Source organism: Nelumbo lutea, chromosome 4 (assembly GCF_056320005.1).
Source record: "Nelumbo lutea isolate HS-2025 chromosome 4, American lotus-T2T, whole genome shotgun sequence".
Classification (NCBI taxonomy): Eukaryota; Viridiplantae; Streptophyta; class Magnoliopsida; order Proteales; family Nelumbonaceae; genus Nelumbo; species Nelumbo lutea.
In genome coordinates this window covers 24700649-24723147 of record NC_142687.1, presented here as the reverse complement: position 1 = coordinate 24723147, position 22499 = coordinate 24700649, and the positions used below count along the sequence as shown (strand labels likewise).

The following is a 22499-nucleotide window of genomic DNA, read 5'->3' as shown; positions in this document are numbered from 1 at the left end:
GGTTGCAGAATCCCATTCCAATTTCTTGTAGAATAGTATTCTTCCATTTGAGCATGGGAATAAAATTTCATTCAAACTGATTTCAATTCCCATTCTGATTCATGTCTGAACCAAACAGATTATAGGAATTGATCATTCCGATTCTGATTCCAATTCCAGTTATAAACCAAACCGACGCTAAAAGATGTTAAAAGAAGAGGAGTGAGGTTCTAAAATTCATTAGTTTTATTAATTCAACTTTTTTTTTTCTCAAAAATTAACCCAAGCAGTGGAATCGTATTCTGGAATCTGCCCACTCAATTCTTAAATCTGAAGAAAATATCCTCTTAAAACGTCTCTGTTCTAGTTTGCTGCAGACTGCATCGCTGAGGTGGGTAAAAGGTAAACCCAGATGCAGGGAGTCAACTCGTATTTATATGGGAATGGGACCCCTTGAAGATGATAGAATTGGGTCCATACAATTTGTCTAAGCAAAATGAATATAGTGGTGAAATTTGATTGCTCTAGTGGCTCAAGAAATTAAATGATGATAAATATCTCAAAAAGCAAGACAAAACTTGTTAGCAACTTAGCTGGAAGCCTGGAACTGGCTGAGAGGTAAGACACCTCTACCAAATATTAGAACAGAACCATACTTATCCAACACTGCGGATTCTGCTAGTACCTTACAAATTGTCGTTTATCATCTTCACAGTTCTTCCTTCCATAAGGGTTGGTTTCACTGAACCCACTTCGGCTCCCTTCAATTCTATGCATTTTCTTTCTAAACTTTGATGCACTACTGTCTATGTTAAGATTTACTTTTGGAGGACAAGAAAAGCCAAATGAAGCAGCAACAGCCTGTCAATCATGATCCAACAGCATGCAGGAATTTATTATATGCTCATATATATAGTCCTTGGATGATGAATTTTTAGGTATGTACCTGAAGATCAAGGCGGTGGACATTGAAAACATCCTTCATAGAATGCGAATTGTATGCCAATATATATGATTTGTATGTATCCTTAGCAGACTGGTGCAGGTAATGGTTGTTTGTTACTAGATTCTCCTGCATCAATTCCCAGATCAACTGCAATCCCTCCACTTTATTGCTAACTACCAAAGAATTATCAAACATATAAGAAGCAGGAGAATACCAGGGCAGACTGCATGTTTGCCAGCTTCTTTTCATCATAATCATACTCTTCAATTGGTACTTTAGCTGACTGCAATGAATTAAGAAAAAAGAAGAAGAAAAGAATAAGATCATACTAAGATCTGTCCATCAAATTCATCACCCCATCCCTAAAATAAAGCAAGCAACAGGGAAGGTAGTTTTCTTGTTTATGAAAATTGCTAAACCTTAAGATAACGAAGAATTTGCAACTCCTCTGGTATCAGGAAGAGCAAGCCATGACCTTCTGCACCTTCTCCACGGGCTGTACGGCCAACCCGGGCAATATATTCCTGAAAGTAGTAATAACAAAGTTTTAAAAGAAATAGTTACCCAAGGATGCAGACAATACAAACAAATTAGAACATGTTGGCAGAGAATGAAGGTACCCTAACGTCATCTGGAGGATCATACTGCACAATCCAGTCCTATGAAATAGGCAAAGAAAAAAGAAAGGGCAAGGAAATCAAGGTGAGCATTCTGGATCATATGCACAAGAATGGTAAGCACAGAATATAATTGCCAAGATATAGAAGAAAGAGGTATACCACAGCAGGAATATCAAGCCCACGAGCAGCTACATTAGTGCACAACAAGATTCCCTTCTCTGTGTTGCAGAAATAAAAAAAGGTGGACGTCCTTCTTGTTTGCTTTTGTTGTCCATGGATATCAAAGCAATCCATCTTAATGTATTTGAGAAGGCCAGAGTGAAATTTGACCGAGTTACATGAGGAGAAGAACACCATCACTTTCTTTGACAGGTTTCTCTTCAAGAAAGAATAGAGAACAATAAATCTCTTAGCACTTGGCACGACACAATAGCCTTCATGCAGTCCATCATTAGTGACCTACATTTCCTACATTCATATTAGCTTCCACTAATAGTTGGGATGAATGAAATCATTGTGGCTGTTTGTTTACCTTTGACCTCCCATCATCCACGCCAATATACACTGTTGTGTGAAATGACACCCGTGCAAGATCTTCAACCTGAAGTAATAAATTATTCTTCCCTGAGATTACTAGGACAGGCAGAACAAATCATGAAAATTTTGCATGCAAAATACAAACCTTTGTAGTCTGAGTAGCAGAGAAAAGAGCTGTTTGCCTTTCCTGGCATATTACAAATATTTCAATTAGATCACTATGAACAAGAAATGAACAAGAATACAATTCCATCTCATTTCAATCAGACCGAGATGCAATTAATATAATAGTCATAAGTACAGAATAGATGTCAGTATATATTGTTGAGCACCTATCATTTTATGCTATCAGGCATATCTCAAGTTTTTTCTATTGTTCCTTTCACTTACCTGATCAGAATCAAATAGAAAATGATTCATTAAAAACATAGAAGGTAATGTGGATGACTAGCCCATTGAAAACCATTTAGAGTGTGCTAATCTCTACACCCAAAACAAATGGTTAGTTAAGACAAGTCCTTCCAGTTACACCTAGAAAAATCTGTTAAAGTGAATGCTCTATCCATAAGAAATGAGACAGCATTGGCACAAAGATGCAGGGATAGGCTCAAACCCCCCCCCCCCCCTTTAAAGATACTTGCATTCCTCTTTTTATGAACATCCCTACAAACAGCAGGAGGAATCATCATTTAAAAGGTCCTATAACCAACAGAAGATAAGGTCAAGAGAGCATATTCCTACCAGGATATCAAAAAGAAAACAGAGAAAACTCCAAATATACAAGACTCATGGAAGAAAAGAAACAAGTGAAACACTGCCTCCTCTAACTTGTACAGAGAATGTGTAAAACAAATGTGCATCCAACAGAAACAAGTGAAACACTCCAAATATACAACTATAAGAGCCTTAGCAGAGAATGCGTAAAACAAAAGCCTCTAAACTTGGAGGAATTTGAAGGCCCCAGACACAAGCAGCACCAACCACTTCTGTTGTCTCTTGAGAATGAACCAGATAGAAGGATCTCATAGAACTTTTCTTTTGCATGTGCTCTACAGATAACCTTGGTATTACGGATTCAGAAAAATAATCATGCTCTCCAGATTCTAGATTTTCTTTATATTATAAGATCAGAAACCAATCCTAGAGGATAAAGAATTAGTAATGAATAACAACCAATGTCTTAGCAGCAGAAACCAGGGGCATGAGTAATCATTAACCTTTTCTGTACAGAACAATTGAAAAAAAAAACTTTTTGAAACTAAAATTTGAGTACATTATGTAAATATTAAATGATCTATTGTAAAAAAAAGAAAATGAAATTACTCCAACGAAAGTTGAATAACTAGGTTGTCCAAGTTTCACAATTGTTATTTTATTTCAGTATTTCGAAGCAATAATTCCAGTTTGTTAAGATCTAGTCATAATTTCTAGGAAATGCCGCTTATTTTTGTCAGTCTGCATTAGTCAAAGTTAAAAAGGGAAGGAAATTAGGCACTGCATCAAAACTTCCTTCTCAATATACCTAATTAAGTTTTCAAAATAATACTTACTAAAAAATTATTTACCTTTGGTAGAATTTTAATAATATTCCTCATGTCATCCTCGAAGTTTGCTTCGAATATTTTGTCAGCTTCATCAATAATAAGGCACTGCACATAAAATAGAGCATTTGTGCAATCACACACGGAAAACAATGAACTTCAAAGTTAGAAATAAGTTTTGTTATTAATTCAAATAAAGAAATAAAAGTGTTTGCAGAACTAAAAGTATTGTATATATGGAATAGGTTTACTAGTTAGGTCATTTCAGAGAAGTCTGGATAACACAGATATCGTCCACTTGAACATGGTTGGGGGCTTCAAATGGTCCCATATGTTCCCCTCTCCACCCCATTAATGTTTCATCCGAAAACCATCAGAACATGTCCACAAAAAGCCCCTCTCTATAGGAATATTTTTAATTAAGAAACTTAAAACTCTGGACATCCGATGTCACTAAAAACTCCCAAATACAAGGTCACATTTGAAGCTGATATGGATTATGAGATTGAAGATCCCATAAGATGGATGGTTGGGATTAGCTACATCATTGCTCCATGTGGCGCATTCACGCACGTGTGCACACACAGAGGAAGGTGGTCAAATGAATAGTTCTTGATCTGGAGCTAGAAAGGGTAGTAGGGTACCCCATAATTCACCAGCTGTATCACATCATAATCAAGATTGCAGTCTCACACAATGATAATAACAACTACCTACTACCTTATAATATTTAGTCATAACTTTGTAGATATAAAACAAGTAGAATTCAATAGTGGAAAAGATGTATTATATATAATGCAACCCCTCTCTGAGTCCTATATGCATAACTTGAAATGAACTTACAATGTAGATTTGATTAAATAAGGATCTTAAAGTTATTCAATTGCATCTTTATCTAAAGGCCATTAACCAATGTCGGTCCCAGTTATCTGGGGTTTTGGGAGGGGTGGACTGGATAACCAATCACATCTTTTTTATACAAAGTGGCTGCTCTCACACTAAAACCTGTGTTCTCATGCTTGCCAGCCCGAGATTTATTGCATCTTTATCTCTTCAACATTATTCAAATCTACCCATTTGAAACATCCGATACATTCCTGATGATGTTTTATCCACCATAATGAGATTTCATTCACCGACATCCAGCAAGTAGCAACCAATATAGCTTGTCTCCTATCCTCTACCAAATTTCCTCCACTCAAAACCCATCAAAACAAGAAATAGGAACTTTCGAATAATTTAAAAGTCAGAAAGAGGGAAAGGAATCAGAAATGCAACACTGGGTGGGGGAAGGACTAAACATAAACATGAATGAAGTAATACCAAAGGAAGAAAGGATCATTTACCTTCAAGTTTTTGCATATGAAGCCTTTGGTATTTTGAAGATGATCTAGAAGTCTCCCAGGGGTTCTGCTTCTCCTCTTCTAGATGCACCACCAATAATCAATCCCAGAGTTTGTGTGTGGTACTTAAGAAGTAGCTTTGCAACAGCATGTGTCTGTACTATATCAATGGAAGATTAGTCTTCAAATGGAACTCCTTGTATATAAAATGCTGCTAAAACTGTACAGTACTTGAATGCTGCTAGTTAGAACTTACAAGTGAAAATGCTAAAATTATCTCAAGATGAGAAAAGCCTTCAGTTGAGAATTTTTTCTTAAATTATGAGAGGCAATCTAAATAATACCTAACTAGTTAATTGAATAAACGATAAGGTTTGAAAAACATGTTGATGCGTTTATAAATTAAAGAGTTCAAGAATAATTAGAGGATGCAGGGAACTTTTTTTTCTATCAAAATAAAAACCTTTCCGAAGGACCATAGGTAGATGGAAATAAGATTAGACATCTTTATATGAGAGGAATGGAAAATCTATGAGATGAAAAACAGCACATTAACAACTTGAGTAAGGATTGGTTTCAAAGAAAAATGTAATTAAACAATGCTGTAAGAAGAGAAAAATGAGTCAAACACAGTTTGTGGATATGTGGGATAAGAACCCAGAAATATATGCTTGAAAGTTTTAACTAACAAAATTCCCCATAAGCAAGCAGTAGTGTTAAACTAGGAAAATAAATTTTCCATTGAGAAAATTCTTGTTCTTCAGAAATTTTGAGAAGAATGGCAATGATTCTACCTGTATGGCAAGCTCCCTTGTTGGGCAAATGATAACAACACCTGTTCCATTACAATGAGAAAAACAGATGTGATATAACAGTTCAACGGCTGGTACTAGAAAAGACAGGGTCTTCCCAGAACCGGTTCTTGCAGCTCCAAGAACATCTTTGCCTTCCAAAAGTGGTGGGATAGCTCTAGCTTGAATCTGTAGTTGTAAAGAGAAATGAATAGTGAGAAAGCAGTTCTTAGAGGAGATCTTTACAGATGATAGAACTGCCAAAATCTTAGGATACTTATTTTATTTTTTTTTTGAATGCTTTCACTGATTGAAATGAAATATTAAAATGATATGAGATACTAGATAACTGAAGAATATGAAAAACCTAAGACAGTCAAACAAAAATTTGTGCAGCAAGCATGTAATCCCATATGAGATTGGGATAGTTTCTCTTGACAATATCTATGGTATTTTTGCAAATAATTATCAGTCTACAGGTTTCCTTACCTATGAATATGATATCGAATAATGATATAGAAAAAAAGAGAAAAGTTGATCTGTGACCCAACATTCGTAGAAAACCAACAAGTTGATAATTGATTTTCAATCATGTGCATGCTAAGCAACCTGTGCATCATTTCAATTAAGACTTTCAGTTGAAAGGGAAACCTACAAGAGTACAACAATGTTCACTACTGAAGTTTTAATTCCAACAACTTGGACCTAGGTCATTGTGATATCCAGAACACTTCATCTGCATAGATGTTTGGTGAACCTATAGAGATCTGATCCAAGATGTCTTATTGAATTGTCCATTCTGTGTGTCATTCGATGCCAGTAGATCAATTCACAAGGAAGATGGGCTTCAGGGTAACCATACCAAATTCTTGCATATTAGAACAGAGTGTTGAGAAATATTGGTCCAAAAGCTGCTGAACAAGATTGTAGAATCAAAGTTATTTCCTCTTTTTTTTTTTTTGTGGATTAACCAACTTTTTGTGTCAAGTAGAAATTAGGAGTCAATTAACAAAAAGGTTCAGAAAATTTACTTGTCCATGGTAGTTAATGACGCTTCTTTGTCAACCAGAAAAAATTCACAAGTGGTGCAGCAGATTTTTTAACTCTTAAAACCTCGAATATCATCCGAATGCAAACATATACGAAAACAAAAGTCTAGATTAAGAAAAGTTACACAAAAAATCCAGGGACTATGGAACGGTAAAGGTTGGACTATGAAAGAGACAAGAGTTGTGTTGAAGAAAGCATGGGCTAATGTTCAAATCGAACTCCAAGTTCATGTATCTTCTCAGTTCAACAAAAACTTAAAGTTCACATAATTGAATTGGGTATTGCACGATTAAATTGTGCTCTTTTGTTTATTTATACAATTTAATTCGCATATTGAAAGCTCAGTAAATGGTTCGACCTGAACCGATGGTGAGACGTCCCAGGACATCGAACCGTAATGAAGTTATAAAGATAAAAAAAAAAAAAAAATCGCTACCTCAGTCATCTTCTCAAATCCCATGTCTTGAATAGCTTTCATGGTCGGTTCTGAGAGGCCCAACCGAGAGAAAGACTCATTGCTCATGATTCCTGATCCACTCTGCAACTTCTTCGCGGTCGCGCCGACCGTACCTTTCTCTTCGCCTTCTTCTCCATCCTGCACCAAGTCTCGGCTACTCCTATCTGAGTTCTCCGCCTCTTTATCTTCTGCTTCTGCCTTTGCAGTGTCTTCTTCGTTAGACCTCTTTCTCTTTCTATATCTCTTATCTCTTCGTTTTCGCTTTGACTTCCCCCTGTTGAATCCATTCTGAGCACTGTGCGTTAGCTTTGCTTCCGTTGAAGCGAAAGGAGATCAAAAGGGTCAGCTCACAAAAGCAGAAGGAAAGGCCGTTAATTTCGTTTTTATCTATAGGGTTTTCGGTTCTGTTCCCGCGTTTATACTTGTTGGAGGTCCTAAGGACCGTCTACCAGAGTTTAACGTCAACCACGTGTACAATTTGGAATCTTAATCAGACGGTGAGACTGGTCCCAGCAGGTAGCAGTCACGAATCATTGTACTTGCACGTGAGAATGCAAATAAAATAGGGGCACGGGAAGGGCATCATTCCCATTCAAAAGACAAAAAAGCCCTGGTTATGAAGAGAAAAATGGCGCTACACGAGTGTTATTTTGTCTTTTAACACATGCACTTGGGCCAAAACCGATTTGCTAAACTCATTCCCATTACAGCACTTCGAGTAAATCATGGCTGGGCCAGGCCAGGTCCGGGCCTATAATTTTAAATATAGAACAATAAGTAAATGATATGTAACAAATAAAATTTATGTTAAAATTTACATAACAAATAATATTATATAATATGTATTATATTTGTCATATTATAATATTTATATATAATATCAATTGTGATATAAAATGAAATAAAATGTGTATATATATTTAATTGTATAAATAATTATCGGTTAGAATGGGCCTAAAGTATTGGGCCCAGGCCCAAGGCTAGGCTGGGCTGGCTAAATTTAATCACCCCTAGTTGTTGAGACTTCAATGGTGTGTGGTTAGTGCCCTTAGTTAGTGGGTAGGTTTTTTATTTTCCTTGTGTGTTGTAGTGGCATGGTTTTTCTTTTAGGTTGAATTCATAGTCTTTTACAGAAAAAAAGTCAAAAACAAATCAATAAAATTCATCAAACCAGTTTATAGCGCACACATGCGCAAAGAACTTTTAAGTTTAGTTTGGAAAGCCTTGGATTTTATATTAGTTTGTATGTATTTGTATTGCACATATTTGTATTTGTATTCTTTCTAAATTGAACCAAAAGCTCAATTTGGAAAGTGTGTAAACAATGCAAAGCCTTATATTTTTGTATTTTTAAATTTATATTTATATTTACGCTGTGCATATTTATATTTGTACTATTCCCAAACTGAGTCATAAATACAAATATATACAATGCAAAGCTTTATATACTGTATTTTGAGACCTTGTATTTATACTCTTTCCAAACTGAATCTAAGTTCAGGTGCTAATGAGCTTGTTAGCTTCGGGGAGAGCCCCATTTGTTTTCTATCAGAAAAAATTCATCTCCCATACTTGATGAAAAAAAAAAAATCCAACATACATTGTCAGATGTCTAAAATAATCCCATTTTATAGTTGTTTTATGCTTAAAAAATTTCCAACATGTTATATTATATTAATTATGAAAATCCTCAGTGAATCCTCAAATGGTTTGGATTGGTTAAATATATATCCATGTGACAGAAATAGGTGGTTTCATTAAGGTTTTAAAAATCAATCCGAAATGAAACTACTTTGGCCACTGGTTTCTAGTTCAACAGTTCAACTGTATGGTTTGAAGAAAACAACCCTTTATGATATGAAATATTAAAAAATAAAAAGTAGTTAAAATATATAAAAAAAACATTGTTTGAGATTTAACAGTTCAACCATCTAAGTCAGTGATTTGCTGAATGTTTGACATGTGTCAATGGTGTTTTTAGAAGATTCCGGCTTAAGAGGAGAATGGAATCACCTAGTGATTAGTTCCTGAGTCAAATGGTTCAACCGCCTAGATCAAGGATGTGAAATCAATTAACAAATTCCTCTTGACATTGTTCTAAATTCTAAGCCTAAAATAGAAATTGCAAGTAGTCCCCATATTATAATCCTCTAAAAAAACCATGGAAAAACAATACACATTTTATGGACAATAAAAATAAAGAGAGTTTAAAGTTGTAGTTTTACATTTTAGTGATTGATATGAAGGACAAATTTAGAAAATAAATCAATTTCGGAAAAGAGAATGGAAGAGTTTGGGGCAATCATTCATATGAAGAGAAAAATTGAAAAACAAACATTTTTGTTAGAAGTAATAGCATGGGTATTTTAGATATTTTCATGTCTCTCTTTAAATGATTCTATCAAAGGGGGTCTACTTTTGCAACTATGTCAAAAAGTTTAAGAGAGGTGATTACAATTACCAATCTTCAGGAAATGTTTCATTAACAACCAGAAACTTAAGGAGAGGTTTCAGCAGTTTACCCCTTCTTTTTAAAAAAAGAAAAATTAGGATGGAAGTCATTTTCTTGGGGTGAGTATGCATGAATGCTCATAATATGGTCTGTCTCCCATTACAATTAGATAATCCCAGATGCCCAGAACCATGTGATAATTATGTTTCTATAGTTTCAGTGGCCTTCACTTTTTAAGACTAAGGGTCCATTTGGTTTGCAGGAATAGAGGTTTGGAACCAAAATGGAAAGTCCATTTCAATTCTAATAATTTGATTGAATAGAATCAGAATCCCATTTTTATTTTTGATGAAATGTCATTTTCCCATTCGAGGGAATGGCCATTCCTTCCCCCTCCAATGGGAATAAGATCCCATTTCAACTGATTCTAATTTCAAATCTGATTCTTGTGTGAACCAAATAAGTTATGGGAATAAACTATTCTGATTCTGACTATGAGAAGTTTTAATTCTAATTTCAACTACAAACCAAATAGACCCTAAGACGTGTCGTGTTTCCTAGTTAAACCGCACATACAACCCACATTAACCATTCTCCACTTGTAACTCTAGTAGTATATAAATATAAACATAAACAATGGGTTACGCTTAGCGGATGATTAAATCGAAATTTGGGTCAGAGAAGTTTTGAAGTGCAATTTAATTCAAATTGGACGGAAAAATTGCTAAATTTTCAATGGACCTGTATGTCTAAAGGTGCAATTTAGGTCAGATTACATTGGAAATTTGTTAAATTTTCAATGGACCTTAATCCCTAATGACCCTAGCTCAAATCGGATGTAGCCCTAAGAAGTTACCTGTCATGAATTTGGTTGGAACTGGCCGGATCTATAATTATAATTGACTTTGTGATCATCTACCCACATACAATCATTCAAAATCCAAACTCATCCATATACTTAGTGGATTGTTTATGGGTAGACAACCTCTTGAGTTTAGGTTATAATCATTCAAATTTCAATATTCTCTTTTTAATTTTTTACTTCTTTTTGAGCGTTAAGGCGTAATCAAACATGATGAAAAAGACGTCAAATGTTTGATGTATTGTAATTTTAGTATAATCCACATCTAAATTGGTATATTGCTCTCATAATTCAAAAATGGTTATTGGACCTATTCACGGGCGGGCTTTTGTAATTACAGAATTTGTTCAGCCCAAGCCCAAGTTTGATCCTGCAGAAAAAAATTATAAATGTCAAGAATGGGATTCGAACCCATGCCCTTTCGGACCAGTACCTGAAACTGGCGCCTTAGACCAACTCGGCCATCTTGACTTTGTTATTAAGTTTAGATGGATAATTAATAAAATTAAGAATTAGGTTAGAAATCAGATCATGTAAAAGACCTAGGATAAATGAATAAAATGAGAAAAAAATTGAGATGATTTAGTAATATGTATAGAATACCACTTACAATACCTATTAGTAAAAGTGATATATTACAAGTTGAAGGACTAGAAGAACTAGGGACGAACAAAAAAAAAGAAACTTCTTTGGGTGTTAAGTAACAAGAAGGGATTTAAGCACCTATAAGTTAATGATGGATATGACACAACAAAAGAAAATGATAAAACGGGATTCATATAGCTGAACTCATTTAGTTGGAACAAGGCTTAGATGATGATAGCGACAAAGGTTTAGATGGTGATGATGAGGATGAATGCCAGTTTCATCTAACCACATGTCTGATTGGATGGCTTAACTGATTATCCATTCAGATCAGCGGTTTAATGGATTTTTGAGAAAATCCTGGCCAAATAGGAACAAGTGACTGGTTCTTAAATTGAATGGTTTGACTACTCTAATCAATGAGGTTTTTTTAGGGATACTATTTATAATAATTGACTAAATCTACTTCAGTGGCTAACATCAGTTAACCTTCCGTACACACATAACATCAATTGATGAATAAATATTTTAAAAACCCAATACTATCCTCCATCCCTCTTTTCTTCACTTCCTTTTTTCCTTGTCTTCAAGGAAGCAGGAAGGAGCTAGCCCACCTGCTAAGCAAGTCAATGTCTTCCCCCCTCTCCATTCTTATCGATGCGGAGGCACTATGGCAATGAAGAAGGAATTCTGATCGGTTTGGCAATGGAGTATGAAAACATCTGCTTTGAAATTTGAAGGCGATTCCGAGACAATTATTAAAAGTATGTTAAGCAATGCACAATCACTCCTCATTCCTCATTTGAAATCTACTAACATCCTCGAAGACTGCAGGCAGTTAAAGATATAACTCCTTGTTTTCAATTGCTTTTATTCCCGGATCTTGTAACCCAATAGCTCAATCGGCAAAGCTAGAGGTAAGGTCTGGTGAAAATAATTCCTGGGATAGCAACGGCTGTTGCCTACTTGCCTCACACAGACGGCTGAGAGGTTGTTGCCTACAGAACGGGATCTGTTCCTCACACTTGGGCGCCTCACATGCATTGGGAACATCCCTGGAAAATGTTCCCAATGCATGGTGGATGTGCGAGTGAGTCGCCCTTTGCCTACAGTTTTCGATTTGAGATTGTGAACAGAGGATGGAAACCTTCTGTCGGCCCCAGCTCATCCCTGGATAACACAACCGTCCTCATCGATGCCTCCACCACCCGTTGTATCTCTTACTTCCAATTCATCCGCCAGGTCGAAACCTTAGCTGCCTCCCTGCAATCTACAATCAGTCTCTCCAGGGGCGATGTCGCTTCGTCCTCTCCCCGTCAAGTCAATCCCAATCCTCTACTTCTTTCTTTTCTCCCCCGGGGTCGTCACCTCTCCCGCCTATCCGACCAGCACAACATCCGAAATTTCCCGCCAAATCGATCTCAGCATATTAGTAGTCGCCTTCGCCACCTCCGCCACCGCTCAAAAGCTTTCCACTCTCAGCTACCTTCGCCATCAGCTGCCGCCATTTCATCGCCTTGCTTGCCGGATTCTATGCGACCAGGACGGTGGCTATAAAAGACGCAAGAAGAAAAAGACGGAGAAGAAGGTTCTAGCCCCCAATAAGCCTTCAACCCTCTCTGCTGCAGCAGCTCTGGGGAAGCAGCGTATCTCTTCAATGTTCACTTCTTCGGTTTTCAAAAAGAGTAGGGAAGACAAGTCGAAAGGTTTGTCCTTTGATAGTATCCCGAGTTCGCCCCCGATGAAGTTGATAGAGAGAGGCGGCGAAGAGGACGAGCGAGAATTCTATCGGGTGTGAGAAGTTCTGCTCCCATTGATCCAATTAAGATAGAATCAACCTATTGTTGGTATTGACTCAAAGACCACCCATTTCCTTTTTCTCTTTCCCCTCCTTCCGCCTTCGTCACTGTTTGTATGTGGAGAGAGCAATTTCTCTGTTCTCCATTTTTGTTTTACACGATTAATTTATACGTTAAATGGATGAATCCAAATACTTAACCGATGACCAGTCGTCATTGCAGTCGGGAAGCCTTCACTACGATTTTGACGACTCCACGCTCCTCGTGTCATGTCTCCATCAACACCAGATAAGCGGGAAGAACCTATCACCACCAAAAGCCAATCGCCAAGTTGAGTCGCTTGACCAATCATCGTCTCCGTCTCCACCAAGCACCTGTGTGTCATCAGAGCAGAGTCCAGAACAGATCCACCCCCTGCTACTCTTTCTGAAACCAAGTCTTCGTCTCCCATTGTTTCTATCGCTCTGCTGCTCTATAAACTGGTCTGGGTTTTCTAGTGTCAATAAATTAATAGATTTTTGGGTATCAGATCCGACCATTGGAATCGTGCCATGTAAAGAACAAAGATGGCGACGGCGATGGGGTGAATTTTTTTAGTACTTGGGTTTTATTATGAAAATTTGAGAAAGAATGGAAGGCAAAGTCGATGTTTTATTTATTTTTATTATGATTTAATGATGGCAATAATAGTAGAGGTTAAAAGATAATATTGAAACAGCAAGATATAGTTAGTCAATTTCCTAAGTCGGGCTTACAACATTGGAATGAGCAAAATTAGCTATTCAATCAGCTGCGATGTTGCCTTACAATACTCCACTTCAGGCTTGTGGAGTGACGAAAATATTGATCACATTTTCAAAAATTATATGACTGCAAAACAGGTTTGAAGACTAGTGGCTAGGACATTGTGAACCAAATGGACAATGAAGTCTATTAATAGTTGGTGGTCTAAGATGACCATGCAGCCATGTGACTCAATTAAGTAGAGAAATAGCATGCATTATTCCATGGTTTTTTTTGGAAAAATAGAAATGAGAAAATTTTTAATAACAAAAACATCAATTCGGTCAAGATCATTGATAAAGCTCAATCTTTCTACAACCAATTGGAGATTTGTAACAACGTAGCTAGGGACAAGATCGATAAAAAAGTTTGGAACTCGGTTTATTGGAGGAACCCAAAACCAGGGGTTATCAAAATCAATTTTGATGCTTCTCGTAATAGTGAGGGGTGTTGTGCTGTTGCGTGTATTGCCAGAAACTCCCTTGGGAAGGTCTTGGATTTGAAAGCTTGTCCTATTGGGGAGGTATCGATAAATCTTGTTGAGACATAGGCTAGGCTGTTTGGGAAACACTCAATATGGCTTTTAACTTCAAAGATCAATCCATTTACATTGAAGGTGATTCACTCATCGTCATTTCATGCCTTAAGAAGATGCTTGACCTGCCTTAGAGACTTTGGACAATCATTGATGAATGCTTCAAAGTGGTGGAGTTGCTGGATTGTGGTGTGATTTTCTCTCATGCTTTTTGTGAAGCTAACAAGACAGCTGATTGGTTGGCAAAACATGCTCTCGACTCAGATTCTCCTATTAGCAATTGTCTCCCTATACTTCCTAGGCCTCTAGAGTTCATTTGTTGGTGCCATTTTTGGGGAATAGCTACCCCTAGGCTTGTGTAGTTCACCTTTACTCTACAAAAAAAAAATCCACTTTGCCCTCTAGACTAGACTCTCGAACAGACCTGCAATGTTGCCTTCTCAATGAGGTTTTAAAACCATGCTTCAAAAGACATGCATTACCCATAGCCAAGGGCCCAAGGCCTTCCACGGTTTCACCTCTGATGGGCCAGCTTTCTAGTTTAGTAATTATTTCTCTTGAACGACTACACTATCAAATCATAAAACGCTCCCAACAGTATCCCAAATTCCCAATAGGCCAATGCGCACAAGACTTGTGATCACTTGCCAATACAATATGCTCCCAACATGATTAGACATCATATATCTCATACATGATGGGCCCTGATCTCATGGTGAGATGTGGGTATCAAATATGTTGAGAGTGTGTTGGAATATATTTTATTGGCAGCTGATCCATCCGCACATAGCACAATCGCATATGAATTGGGATCACTTGGCAACAAAATATGTTGCAACACCCTCCCAACATGATCTGACACCACACATCTTACCATGAGATTGGAACCTAGCATGTATGAGATGTACAGTATCAGATCATGTTGGAACGGTGTTGAAACATATTTCGTTGGCAAGTGATTCGGGCTTGTGGCACATTGGGCTTGTTAGTAGGGATGCCAATGGGTTGGGTCCAGGGTCCAACCCGACCCATTGACAGCCCTAGTTGTTAGGGCAGTGTTGGACGCATTTGTTGGGAGTAGATAATTTCTTGAAATCCAGGAACTTGGGTTGGATCTGAATTGGTTTGGGACTGAGTGAAATCGTTTTCAACCCAATAAGAATCGAGACAACATATGAGGAATCGGCGTGGAACCAAAACCAACTCAATCGATTTGGTCCACTCAGTCCGTCGGGTCCAACCCGAACGATTGATAGCCCTAGTTGTTAAGACAGTATTGGATGCGTTCGTTGGGAGTAGATCGTTTCTCGAAATCCAAGGAAATGCGATCCATTAACATTCAAACAGTTACCAACAAAAGTCAATTAAAAAGGAGAACGATGCCGAATTGTCGATGTTCCCAAGAATTTTTTCAGTTTATCTCATCTCTCTCTCTACCAACGACTGCGGATCATTTATCAATCATCCGTCCACGAATATTGGTGATAGCCTGATAGGTCCACCCTTTGTACGGCCTAGATTTAAGTTAATTCCTGCTCAATGAAACGAAAATAAGACAAGTGGATCAGGTTAGGTGGTCAGGGATGAGCTCTCAAGTGATGGTTGTTTGGGAATTGGGACCACTTGTGACTTGTGAGTTTACCATGGGAGCAGGTAACCCGTGTAGCACAGTATAATTTCCATGTCTCCACCACATCATTCCGAGTTCCTTGACTTTTGAGTTTGAAGTAGAAATAAATAAGATATTCATATATCGAGGAGAAATATTAATTATTTGTAAAAGCCATGATGAACAGGAAAATTCATGGCAAAAAAAAGAAAATAAAATCTCGATTAAGCCCTTCTGTTTGGTGGGACCCATCCATTTAATCAAGCCGTTGATCTAGCATGAAGATTCCCTTTTGATAAATTACTCGGCCCTCGCCCATCATTTAAGAAAGAGAAAAGACCCCTCGTGCACAAATCCAAAAAATTTCAAATGGAACCGACCGTTTGCCCCTGACACATTTTGACCGTTATAAACAGCTTTCGGAGATTTCAAAATCTCTCTCCCCCGCTTCGCTACTTGCCGTCCATTTAGAATACAACCGACGGCTCAGATTCCCCGGAAATCATTCCCCAGATTTGCAACCTTCCCTCTTCTTTTCATTCCCCCTTCTTTGTTCTGCCCTCCAGTTTAGCTACTACAGCTATCCCGAATGATAATACAACGCTTTCAGGCCTTTTCCCGCTAATTCCCGGCAAGAAGTACAATTTTCCGGCGAGATCTTTGAATTTCTCCTATAATTTGATCATCCAGGGCAACTGCGTCTGAGAGGAAATTGAAGGGCATGTTTGAATAGGAAGGTTCCTCTTGGCCTTCTCTGGCTATTCTTCGGTTCTTTTAGGATGCCTGTTTCGACCCGCTCGCAGATCCTCAGCAACCAAGATGAGCCAACTATCGACCAGCCATCACGACCCGGGACCGATCAAGAAGACTCCCAGCCGGGTCCTCCTCCATTACGCAATCTGCATCACGGGTTGAAAGAGAAGATGAAAGCTCTTACATTGTTATACGAGCAGCAGAAAAAGGCTTCGGCCGCTCTGAGAAACCAGTCTACAAGAACCGAGGAACGGCGGTTCTCCACCCATCCGAGTGTCGATCTACTGGGCTCTGGTAAAAGAGACGATAAAGAACCAAAACGGAGTCCCGTGATGAGAGAAAAGAGTCAAAACACGTTACCAAATTCCACTGTCACAAGGACATTCGTGTTGCCACCACCGCCGTGTATCCCCACCGCTGTTCCCGATGATTCGAAGGAGAATGTTATGGGTGCCCATCGGATTGTGGGGTTTACTTGCCCGAGGAAAGGGACGATGCCGACCACCGTGGCGAGGAAGCTCTCCTTGGGAAGTTTTGTTCCACAGTCTGAACCTAGAGGCATAGGAGCGACTAAAGTTGCTCAAGAATATGATACTGTTTCAGATAATGCTGGGGTGGGTAGCCGGATTCTTGTTTTCGTGAGGCTCAGACCCATGTCCAAGAAAGAGAAAGAAGCTGGGTCGCGGAGCAGCGTTCGTATAGTCAACCGGCGGGATGTTTATCTCACAGAGTTTGCACATGAGAACGACTATCTCCGGCTGAAAAGACTACGTGGACGCCATTTCACCTTTGATGCTTCGTTCCCGGACACTACAACCCAACAGGAAGTTTACTCCACCACGTGAGTTCTTGGGGTCTCAACTCAGTGCTTCTTTCAAGTTTCATTTTTGTTGTTTCAAAAATGATGAAAGTTCAACTATTTACTACATTTTTTCTTCTTTGGAAATAACCCAATCCACAGATATATTTTTAGATCAAGGAATCAAGTTTATCTGTGGATAATGAAAAGGCTGAAGCTTTCTGTGTTAATCATGTTTTTCAGTTCAATCTCTTTCTTTTCTCTAGAAAGATTAAGTCATTGTTTAAGTTGTGGTTGATGTTTACTGAGAGTGAATGGTACTACAGAATTTCATGCATATCTGTGGTAATGAAAAGGCTTAAGCTTTCTGTGTAAATCATGTTTTTCAGTTCAATCTCTTTCTTTCTCTAGAAAGACTTGACTGTTTAAATTGTGATTAGTGTTAACTTTGAGTGACTGGTACTAAGAATTTCATGTTCTTCTGTTCATTCATTATCCCTCTAAAGAGTTAGGTGCCATTCCTCATTCTTTTAATTTGAATAGAATTTGTGAAGAATTAACAGAAATAAATATCCCATTTGCGTTTACAGAACGGCCGAACTCGTTGAAGCAGTCTTGCAAGGGAGGAATGGATCAGTGTTCTGCTATGGTGCGACGGGAGCTGGAAAGACATACACAATGTTGGGAACTGTAGAAAACCCAGGTGTGATGGTGCTAGCAATTAAGGACCTCTTTGCTAAGATTCGGCAGAGGAGCTGTGATGGCAACCACGTGGTTCACCTCTCCTACCTTGAGGTTTATAATGAAACTGTCAGGGATCTGCTCTCCCCAGGAAGGCCTCTGGTTCTCAGAGAAGATAAACAGGTCTACCCTCTTACTACATTCATGACGGTTTTGAGTATCTTTCTTAGTGATAAAAAAAAGAGGATGCTCAAATTAATAAATAAAAATCTCCTCCATTTCTTCTTTATCATTTCAATTCATGAACCGCATACTGAGAATAAAATATATATGTTCCTACAAATTCAGGGAATTGTGGCTGCAGGGCTCACTCAGTACCGGGCTTATTCAACAGATGAAGTAATTAATATCTTCACTCCTTTAATTTATTCTGTGGTTGAATTCTGGAGTCAGAGAGAGAGAGAGAGAGAGAGAGAGAGAGAGAGAGAGAGAGAGAGAGGAGATAAATATTTTTTCTTGTATGGTTTTTGTCAGGTAATGGCACTGCTTCAACGAGGAAACCAAAACAGAACGACTGAACCAACTCGAGCAAACGAGACCTCCTCACGTTCTCATGCTATTCTGCAGGTAGGCTGACAGTCACGGCATTGATAAATTTCTGTTTCAGGATGCTAATTGGCAAATTCTAGCGTCTTATTCTTGGGAGTCGTATTAACCCATTATTGAAACTGAATAGAAAATTACTTGCACAAAATAATTTGTTTGATAAAATTTCTCCAAATCCATTTTATCAGCACGAAAAGAAAGTGAAAACTAGAGAGAATTCTAATGCCGTGTCTGTGGATATAAAATTGTCATTTCCTTCACTGCCCAAGGGAACGGTAATTTAATTCAATAGCCTGTTAGTATAGGATCAAATGGAGAAAGGCTGCTGTGTTCGTGGCACTGATTCATCATACCTGGTAATCCCAATGCCTTTAAATCTAGGTTAAAAACATTGAGCTCTGTCAAGAAACCAATACTAAGATTGTTCACCGAAAGCAGGTATCTGGATTTGTATAGGTGCTACATAGATTGTTCATAGGATCAATATCCAAGTACTAGAGAATCTTGCATCTATGATATAATTCTTCTTTCTGAACTTTTTTTCCTTTCTTATAGTGTAGTTATTTTTTCTTAAATAGAAGCATGGTTCAATCTAAAAAGGGTCTACATTGTGCTAATCTTTCATATAAAATCAAAGTGAAATCTGTCATTATGTGGCATTGCTAGCTTTTCAGAACCAAGTGTGGTGAAGGATTGAATACCAAGAACTCTTATGGGGTATGATCTTATTCACATATTTTAATCAGAACCCCACTGTATAACATGGCAGATTTTCCACTAAGACATGTTAAATGAAAATTTGGTAGAGAATTTAAATTGACATAACACGTTGCTCACCATGGTTTGGCAACATTTTATCATCCATCCAAATCCAAGTGACAGAGATCAAGATGAACCAATTTTTAGTAGTAACTAGTAACTGACCCTCATCCCTCTAATGTTCTCTTTATAATCTCTTAGGTGGTTGCTGAATATCGGGTGAAGGACGCTTCCATGAATGTTGTAAATCGAGTAGGGAAGCTCTCACTGATTGACCTTGCAGGGTCGGAGAGAGCCCTTGCAACTGATCAGAGGACACTAAGGTCACTCGAGGGTGCCAATATCAACCGCTCCCTCCTTGCTCTGAGCAGCTGCATCAATGCCCTTGTTGAGGGAAAGAAACACATACCTTACCGCAACTCAAAGCTCACCCAACTCCTCAAGGACTCACTAGGGGGAGCATGCAACACTGTCATGATTGCCAATATCAGCCCAAGCAATCTCTCCTTTGGTGAGACCCAGAACACCCTCCATTGGGCCGACCGTGCCAAGGAGATCCGCACCAAGGTTCTTCCACTCTCCATCACTTGCTTGCTCTTTCTCATAGTTGTGAATACAATCAAACCAGAAACATTTTATGATACTGCAGGCATCTGAGGCAAATGAGGAGTTGATAGAAGTACCAGAATCTGAGACAGATCAGGCTAAACTATTACTCGAATTGCAAAAAGAAAACCGTGAGCTGCGAGTACAATTGGCACGTCAGCAACAGAAGCTACTAACCCTCCAGGCTCAGTCATTGGCTGCAAATTCCTCACCAAACCCCTCATCCGTCACCTCTCTGTTGTCTCCCCCACCACCCTCTTCGGCCCAAGGGAATGAGAAAAGGCGGGCTAAGTCGTCCATCTTAGTGGGTAATTGCTTTACACCGCAATCCAAGAAGAGGGGGGCTGATGAGACGGTCCAAGAGCTTCGACGGACCATCAAGGGATTAGAGGCTGACATGGGAAGAATGAAGAAAGAGCATGCTTTGCAGCTGAAGCAGAAGGACGATTTCATCCGTGAGCTTTCACGGAAGAGCATGAAACCACCAGAAAGAGGGACAGCAAGAGCCGGAGGGGGAGGAGGGGTGAAGAGGGTGGTGACAAGGGCAAACATGCAACCCAAAGAGTCGACTGAGGGTGAGTTGAAGAGCCCAAGTTCTCGCTTTCTATCACCGGCACCGACGGCTAAGAAGCGGACCTTCTGGGATATAACCACGGCTAACAGCCCATCTGTTGTAACATTAAATGGCAGAAAAACCAGAAGCCATGTTGCATCTGAAAGTGTAGCAGCAGCACCTTCTATGCTTCTTCAGGTACAGTGATTTTTCCCTGTAGGCAACTAAATATGATCCTCGGACTCCACCCTCCCCTCTCTTTCTTTCTATTCATTTGAGTTTTATCTTCTGCTACTGATGCAGCTTGCATATCCATGTTTCTGGTTTGTGTTAATGTTCGGACCGCATGTCGTCAATTGTATCCTTCAGCCAGGATTTGCTCGTCAAGGGGCCGGCCCTCCGAAGCGATAAAGAGGATGGACACGGGAGGAAGAAAGAATAAAAAAATACGAAAGAGATGAAGGATGAGAAATCAATGTTGTTCATTTGCGGTTTCTTCCTCATCCCATCCTCTCTGCTCGAGCTGGTGGTTTGAAATGAAAGGAAGAAAGATTACTTTCGTTGGTCGTTCGCTTCTCCTGTATGTCATAAACGATAACCAACCAAGTTACAGAAGGTTGTATTGTTTACTATGTCATTCTTTTCTAAATTGTGTTGTTTATTTTTCATCAAGTCCAGAGTGCATACCATGTATAATTCTTTGACAAAAAGCCCAGTAATTTATTAGCAACATTAATTCTCATTACTGGTTGGTTTTCATGATAACATACTGCTTCAGAGTTGCAATAGAAAAGAGTGCAGGTTTTTTTTTTTTTGGTTGTTGTTGTTTTTGCACTCTTTTCTATTGCAACTCTGAAGCAGTAGTATGTTATAACGACTTAAGAGTGCAAATAAATTTCTAGTTGGTCACCATGCTGTATTGTATAGATGGTTTGATTATAACAACTTAAGCTAGAGCTCGGTACAGAAATCAGTCTGACTTGTTCAACCCCCTTTTTTGAGAGGGATGATTCAAGCATGTCGCCGTGGAAATTGCTCTTGAATGAGGGGCTTTGTTCAATAAACCGAGTGTAAACTCTGGTTTACTTTTGCTTCAGATTTAATTTTGTTTTATGTTTGTGACAAGTGACATACGAAGTCAAATGATGTGATCTCCGTCTTATATAAAGAGAATGGAAGTTGGAGGAAGAGGGTTATGTATTGTGGAGTGAATCGGAAGAAAGATGATTTGATTCCCATTTATGTGAGAGATAATTGAGGTAAGAGAAAAATGATGACAATTTTGCATTGTAAATGAGGCAAATAATTTAAATAGTATAAAATTAGTATCAGGCAAGAGTGCAAATCATTGTTACAAACAAGCTGATACAAAACTGAATCGGGTGCAAAATTTGTATTCGCTCCAGATTTGCACCGCAAACAAAAAAGTCCATGAAAAAAAGGTCTTTAATCTATATATATATATATATATATATATATATATATATATATATATATATATTTTATAATCAAAATTGACCACTCAATTTGTAGTTTGTATGGATTATAGATTTTGTAGTACTAGATTACCATCTAGACCTAAGTGCTGTTAGGGCATTTTGGTCCTAACAAACTCAAAATTTACAATGGTGGGATACTTTTAGATTTATGAGTAGTAATGTAACAACATTCTTTTAGCCCATGCAATGGATATCTAATGGAAGGTCTGCATTAGGCAAGCATATGTATGATAGGGGAAGTTTGAGGAAAAATAAAAAAAAGAAGAATCTAATGGAAGATCCAATTTTTTAATTACTAGAGAGAGATTAGTGATAGGAGAGAGGATCTGTTGGAGGAGATGGTTTGGGGATGAA

At 38.3% G+C, this 22499-nt stretch overlaps 1 protein-coding gene, 1 non-coding gene and 1 pseudogene across 4 annotated transcripts; 1 reads left to right on the top strand and 2 right to left on the bottom strand.

Moving 5' to 3' along the window:
- Positions 1-371: 371 nt before the first annotated feature.
- LOC148854692 (ATP-dependent RNA helicase HAS1-like) lies at positions 372-7597 on the bottom strand (annotated as a pseudogene). Its single transcript, XR_016094763.1, has 12 exons — positions 7244-7597; positions 5761-5946; positions 4970-5121; positions 3648-3731; positions 2228-2269; positions 2078-2146; positions 1705-2004; positions 1546-1584; positions 1345-1449; positions 1140-1208; positions 926-1051; positions 372-840 (listed from the first exon to the last, which is right to left on the bottom strand). The product of XR_016094763.1 is annotated as an ATP-dependent RNA helicase HAS1-like (transcript).
- Positions 7598-10968: 3371 nt separating this feature from the next.
- On the bottom strand, positions 10969-11049 carry TRNAL-CAG (transfer RNA leucine (anticodon CAG)). Its single transcript has one exon. It is a non-coding gene; the product is annotated as a tRNA-Leu (tRNA).
- Positions 11050-16351: 5302 nt separating this feature from the next.
- LOC148854690 (ATP binding microtubule motor family protein) lies at positions 16352-21388 on the top strand. Of its 2 annotated transcripts, none has more exons than XM_088981858.1 (7): positions 16352-17483; positions 18032-18305; positions 18471-18521; positions 18657-18749; positions 19689-20054; positions 20137-20844; positions 21016-21388. In XM_088981858.1, exons 1-7 carry the CDS (start codon positions 16669-16671, stop codon positions 21055-21057), a joined length of 2349 nt encoding a protein of 782 aa, XP_088837984.1. In that variant the 5' UTR covers positions 16352-16668; the 3' UTR covers positions 21058-21388. The 2 variants fall into 2 exon arrangements, with proteins under 2 accessions (XP_088837984.1, XP_088837983.1); XM_088981857.1 differs by having other exon boundaries at positions 16378-17483; positions 20950-21388.
- The last annotated feature ends 1111 nt before the right edge of the window (positions 21389-22499 follow it).